This window comes from Octopus bimaculoides, chromosome 8 (assembly GCF_001194135.2).
Source record: "Octopus bimaculoides isolate UCB-OBI-ISO-001 chromosome 8, ASM119413v2, whole genome shotgun sequence".
In the NCBI taxonomy this organism is placed as follows: Eukaryota; Metazoa; Mollusca; class Cephalopoda; order Octopoda; family Octopodidae; genus Octopus; species Octopus bimaculoides.
In genome coordinates this window covers 6025998-6033118 of record NC_068988.1, presented here as the reverse complement: position 1 = coordinate 6033118, position 7121 = coordinate 6025998, and the positions used below count along the sequence as shown (strand labels likewise).

The window sequence follows — 7121 nt, the reverse complement described above, 5'->3', positions numbered from 1 at the left end:
ATTGCTCACGTGTTATTGACTCTCTTTCCATCTGCTGTAAACACTCATACACACATGTATCACTCACATACACACTTTTCTTTGTACGACGGCCTGTCTTTGATTATGTTCTTATATGTCGCATTCACACTCTCACACAGACATACATCTTTAACGCTACAATAAATATCTCTGTTATTCATCTTATACGGTTGTGGTCTTTCATTACTGGTCATCTATGTTATCGTCATATAACATATCATGTATATCATCATTTGATATATTATTGTGTGTTCAACCGTGTGACACGTTTAAATAAAAGGAGTCCTCTGTTTTTCCATTTGTCACCATATCTCCTTTTTGAGTTCGCACGGTCGTTTCCTTACATATATATGTGTGTGTGTGTGTGTGTGTGTGTACGTATATATATATATATATATATAATAAATACACACACATGGCTGTAAGTTTTGCTGTCAATGACCATCCTTTCCTCTGTCTGTCTGTCTCTGTCTGTCTGTCTGGTTAACTTACCTTTTGTAATTTATGATTCATTCTTGGATTTTCTTTGATTCTTCAGATGTACACACTTCTGTCTGGTTTTTGGAAGTATCTGTTCCAAAAGGAAGAATACTTTGTCTTAATTCTTGGTTTGGATAATGCCGGAAAAACGGTAAGAACATACAGGCTGAAATTACTTTTAAACATTTTTTTTTTTTTGTTTTTTGCATTATTTACATTTTAATTAAAGGTGACACAAACTGTCAGAATCATTAGCTCTTTGAACAAACTGCTTAACAGCATTTCTTAAGGTTTTTACCTACTGCCGAGGTTGATTCTACCATTCATCGTATAAGGGTAGATGAAATAAAGTACCAGTCAGAGACTGGAATCAATCTAATTGACCTACCCCTCCACTCAAATTACTGACCTTGTACCAAAATTTGAAACACTATTATTATTATTATTATTATTATTATTATTATTATTATTATTATTCAAATTCCGCCGTGATCGACTTTGCCTCTCATCCTTTCTGGGTCGATAAAATTAGTACCAGTTATGCACTGGGTTCAATGTAATCGACTTAATCCCTTCCCCCAAATCTGAGGCCTTGTGCTTCCAATAGAAAGGATTATTATTATTATTATTATTATTATTATTATTATTACTGTTATCATCATCATCATCATCATTATTATTATTCAAATTCCGCCGAGATCGACTTTGCCTTTCATCCTTTCAGGGTCAATAAATTAAGTACCAAATTTGAGGCCTTGTGCCTTCAGTAGAAAGGATTATTATTATTATTATCCTTATTAAAATAGCAAGCTGCCAGAATCATTAACACTCTGGACAAAATATCTTCAAGCATTTCGTCCATCTTTAAGTTCATCATCTGATGAGCTGAACCTTGTAGAAGTCACTTCCCCAAGGTGTCATGCAATGGGATTGAACCTGGAACCATGTGGTTGGGAAGCAAATGTTTTACCACACTCCCACACCTTTCTAAAATTAATTTGTAATTTATAAAGTTTGGAAAACAACCTGTGTTTGTGTTTTTATTAAGTTCTTTACAATGTCTGCTGCTGCAATATCAAAGAACCTGTCTTAATGGTCCGTCACCTCTCTATTTCAGACTTACCTTGAACAAACCAAGACGAAGTTCAATCGGAAATATAAAGGGATGAACCAAAGCAAAATCACAACAACTGTCGGACTAAACAGTGAGTAGAGATGGGGCAAAAAATAACCCCCTCCCCCCCAAAAAAACCCATAAAGAAACATACTTTAAAAATTTAATAAATATATTCAGTTACTTATTTATTTCAAATGACTGACTACCACCTTGGTTGAGGAACCAGAAGGGTTTTCTGTAACACGTAATATCTTGAAAATTGCAAATAGTTATAAATCATCATCATCATTTAACATGTGTTTTCCATGCTGGCATGGGTTGGACAGTTTGACCAGTGCTGGTAAATCGAAGAGCTGCATCAGGTTCTGGTCTGATTTGGCTTGGTTTCTATGGCCGGACGCTCTCTTTAATGCCAACCATTTTACAGTAAGTGATGGGTGCCTTTAATATCGCACCAGCACAACTGCTGTCACGTGACACTGGCATGTGTGCTTTTTGTAGGGCCAGTCCTCTTCACCAGGGGGAGTTGCTTTAGCACTTCTGCTGTGGAGGATGGGTCTTCTTGCGTACAGCAAAGCCCCAGCTATCTCAGTACTTTGTCATCTCATCTGAAAGGGTCAATGTACTGAGGTCATCCTTCAGTACTTTGTCCCTTGTATTTATTGTAATTTTCGACATGCTAGAAAATTACTATTTTTAAATCTCTCAACATGAGATATTCAGCAACAGTACTTTGTAGTAAAGATTGTTTGCCAATATAACATGGCAGTCCTGGTTTAGGACGAATGTTGCTGTAATTTAGCCCCAGGAGACATCGTCTCCAGCTGGCTATACGACACAATCTATGTCCTTATATTTTCGACCAAGGGAATCTAGCACCCACCTCTCAGCTCAAAACAATATCTGTGTATTGCGATTTCCGGGTTATTTCCCTTCATCAGCACAGAATAACTGATTGGCTAGAGGTGGCGCTGTTAAATTCCCGTTCGAAATATATAGTTTTCAAAGTGACAACTGGTCACTGATCAATAAATTAGAAAATTATTATTTGTAACTCTCACAATATAAGGACACAGATCATGTCGTATGGTCAGTTGGAGACGAAGCATCATCCGCTACCAGGAATTGTAAGAATCAACAACAAATGATGGATGCCGCAACATTCTGTTACAGTACAGACCCGCATACTACTACTTACTACTACTACTACTCCTACTACTACTACTTACTACTACTACTGCTGCTGCTGCTAGGGAGGTTTTAGAGAAGCGGTTGCTTAACTTGTGATCGTCAAACTGTAGGAGGACCTATTACCCTCCAGTAATAGGTCCCTACAATTTGCCAAAAAATATTTGCCTCTTTATTAATGAGAAGACAACAAAAGGTTTATTCCGTTTAATAATGATTCCTATGAATCTTCATGATATTTGGTGTGGGACTTGTCTGAAAGGTGTATAAATTGTAGAACCCTCTTTAATTGTATTAAAAACGGTCCTTTAAGGTCTGTCCCTGTGTTTTACGTCATGTTATTCGGATTGAGTTCTTTTTTCTCCCATTTGAGAATTCAAATATGTAAACACACACACACACACTTATATGTATGTTTGTATGTGTTTATATATTATATATATTCATATGTATATGTGTGTGTGTGTGTGTGTGTGCGTATTCCTATATATGTGTGCATGTGTTTATATATATATATTTATATATAATATATGTGTGTGTGTATGTAAGCATGACTATTTGTGTATGTGTGTGTATCTATAAATATATAATACACATACACAGACATCTATGTATATATACATGTACAAATATGTATACATGTATGCATATATTTGTGTGTGTGTGTGTGTAAATGTATATATATATATAATAAATTCCTTTTGTTTTCCTTATCATTCTTTATTCAGTTGGAAAAATCGACATCGGAAGCGTGCGGCTAAATTTCTGGGATCTTGGCGGACAGGAAGAACTGCAGTCATTGTGGGACAAAGTAAGTGGAATTAGAATACAGTTTCCTTCTACTCTTTGACAACACAGTTCCAATATTGGTAAAAATATCAGTTTCGGGTTTTGGCAGAAAGCCAGCAATTTCGGGAAAGGAGGTTAAATTGGTTGCTATTTCTGTCTGGTACAGATTTCTTTAATCTCTATGAAATATTGCTTGAGTTACGTCCCTTTTTAAAGTTATTTCCCTTCTTATAATTTAAACAGGCAAACGGTATGTATAGACTAGCAAACATTTACGTGGTTGTTTTGAATGAAAGAAGCTCTGAGTTACAAATGGTGATCTGTATCGACGTTTCATTTGCTGGCTCTGTGCTATTGGAGACCTCCGGCATCAAAGCTACTGTATTAATAACAAAACAAAAGATATGGTATACAATTTCTTTTGGAGTAAAGATTGTTTGCCAACATAACATGGCAGTCCTGGGTTAGGACGAATGTTGCTGTAATTTAGCCCCAGGAGAAATAGTCTCCAGCTGGCTATACAACACGATCTGTGTTCCTTATATTTTTGAACAAGAGAATCTAGCCACCCCGACTCAGCTCAAAACAATATCTGTGTATCTGTGTTTTGAGCTGAGTTGGGGTGGCTAGATTCTCTTGTTCAAAAATATAAGGAACACAGATCGTGTCGTATAGCCAGCTGGAGACTATTTCTCCTGGGGCTAAATTACAGCAACATTCGTCCTAAACCAGGACTGCCATGTTATGTTGGCAAACAATCTTTACTCCAAAATACCGTTACTGAATATCTCTCGTGCGATTTACAAATAGTAATTTACCATTTTTTTTTGTGCAGGGATTCCTTGGGACATGTAATTTATTTGAAGGGTTATGCAAGGGTAAAAAGGTTGGGAAACACTGATGTATACACGCACACACACAGACAGACACACACGCACACACACACACACACACACACACACTAAGTGATTATCTTCCTCTTTTCCATTTTAGTATTATGCCGAGTCACATGCTATCATCTACATTGTGGATTCTTCAGATACAGAAAGATTAGACGAATCGAAAGAAGCCTTCGGTATGTAGCCATTCTCTGAGTTTCCTTTGTTTTATAATATTTTTATTGTTAAAAGGTGGTGAGCTGGCAGAATCGTTAGCATGCTGGGTGAACTGCTTAGCAGTATTTCATCTGTCTTTACGTTCTGAGTTCAAATTCCGTCAAGGTCGACTTTGCTTTTCATCCTTTCGGGGTCAATAAATTAAGTGCCAGTTGCATACTGGGGTCGACATGCCCCTCCTCCAAAATTTCGGGCCTTGTGCCTAGAGTAACAAAGAATATTTTTATTGTTAATTAGAATTTTTATTTGTGTTTTTTGTTGTTTTATCCCCACTCAAAGCTGTTAGATTGAACAGACCTATGATCAGAGTTGTTCCAACCCTCTTCTGTTTCAAGCAGGTATCATCGTTTAGCTACCTGAGAACTTTTATCACAGAAAGACCTATAGTCGCGAGTTCAATTCCTTCATGGGAAACCTTATTTCACTTTTTTTCACTTTACTCCAGTCCACCCAGCTGGCAAAAATGAATTGTACCTGTAATTCAAAAGGGGCCAGCCCTGTCACATTGTCTGTCACGCTGACTCTCCACGAGAACTACATTAAGGGGTAAACATGTCTGTGGAGTGCTCAGCTACTTGCATATTAATTTCACAAGCAGGCTGTGAAATTAATATAATAATAATAATAATAATAATAATAACGATAATGATAATAATAATAAGATAGGCTACAGCATATCTTGGTATAAAAGATGGGCTACAGCAAATATTCTGCTCATTTTGTGGGTGGGGATGAGTCGATTACATATGTATGTGTGAATATATATGCATCTGCTTATGCACATATATGTATATATCATCATCATTTAACGTCTGTTGTCCATGCTGGCATGGGTTGGACAGTTTGAGCAGGACTGGCAAGCTGGACGGCTGCGCCAGGACCCTGTCTGATTTGGCATGGTTTTTCTATGGCTGGATGCTCTTCCTAATGCCAACCACTCCGAGAATGTAATGGGTGCTTTTACGTGCCACCGACACAGGTGCCATTTATGTGACACCAGTATCTGCTGTGACTGCGATTTTGCTCAGCTTGATGGGTCTTCTTCTCAAGCATGACATAATGCCAAAGGTCTTGGTCATTGTCTCTGTGAGGCCCAACACTTGAATGATATTCTTTACATGCCACCACCATGGGTGTTTGTCTGTCTGTTTATCTATATACATACATGTATATTTCTGTTTGTGTGTGGGTGTATATATATGTGTGTATATATATAGGCGCAGGAGTGGCTGTGTGGTAAGTAGCTTGCTTTCCAACCACTTTGTTCTCGGTTCAGTCGCACTACATGGCACTTTGGGCAAGTGTCTTCTACTATAGCCTCGGGCCGACCAAGGCCTTGTGAGTGGATTTAGTAGACAGAAACTGAAAGAAGCACATCGCATATATATATATATATATATATATATATATCTGTGTGTGTGTGTGTTTGTTTGTGTGTCAGTGTTTGTCCCCCCAACATCGCCTGACAACCGATGCTGGTGTGTTTACGATAGAATAAGTACTAGGCTTACAAAGAACAAGTCCTGGGGTTGATTTGTTTGACTAAAGGTGGTGCTCCAGCATGGCCACAGCCAAATGACTGAAACAAATAAAAGAATATATATATATATGTGTGAGTGTGTTTTTGTTTATATTTACAGAAAAGAAATATATTTACAACGCCACCTTTGTCTTTTTTCTCTTCTGTTTTGTTCTGAGATTTCAAAAGTGATGCGTTGTCATCATTTGATAATTACTCTTTTCTTATTCCATCTTTCTGCCTAATTATAAAGTTACCATTCCGCCTGTCTGCCAAAGTTTAGTATATGGTCCTCGATATCTTTAAGAAGTAGAACACAGATTGAAAAATATTCTCAACTGGGTCTTTTTGGCGTTTCCAGTGCTTTATTTGCCAAAATTGGTAATTCTCTTTTGTGTTGTTCCACAGAGGAAATAATGTGAATGGAATGGTAATTAATGACTGAAGGAATGAAAGAATAAGACACAGCAAGGTTAGAAATGAGTGTGAAAAGTGTAAGCAAACTAAAAGAATTTATAATTGTTGCAAAGAATATTTTAAGCAAAGCCATGGCTGTACGGTTAAGAAGCTCAATTTACAACCGTGTAATTTAGGGTTCAGTCCTAGTGTGTGGCACCTTGGGCAAGTGTCTTCTGCAATATTTTTGATGCCAATGAATGCCTTGTGACATAAGGCAACGAGCTGGCAGAAATGTTAGCATGCCGGGTGAAATGTTTAGCGGTATTTCGTCTGTCTTTATGTTCTGAGTTCAAATTCTGCCGAGGTCGACTTTGCCTTTCATCCTTTCAGGGTTGATAAATTAAATATCAGTTGCATACTGGGAATGATCTAATCGACTGGCCCCATCTCTCCGAAAGTTTTGGGCTATATATATATATATATATATATATAT

General features: G+C 37.3%; 1 protein-coding gene across 1 annotated transcript in view; it reads left to right on the top strand.

Annotated features, from left to right (window-relative positions):
- LOC106871606 (ADP-ribosylation factor-related protein 1) overlaps positions 1-7121 on the top strand; it is a 20693-nt gene that overhangs the window by 5946 nt on the left and 7626 nt on the right. The window contains exons 2-5 of the mRNA XM_014918159.2: positions 560-652; positions 1619-1706; positions 3535-3617; positions 4589-4670. Coding sequence (XP_014773645.1) covers positions 560-652; positions 1619-1706; positions 3535-3617; positions 4589-4670 — 346 coding nt within the window. The remainder of the gene's footprint in view (positions 1-559; positions 653-1618; positions 1707-3534; positions 3618-4588; positions 4671-7121) is intronic.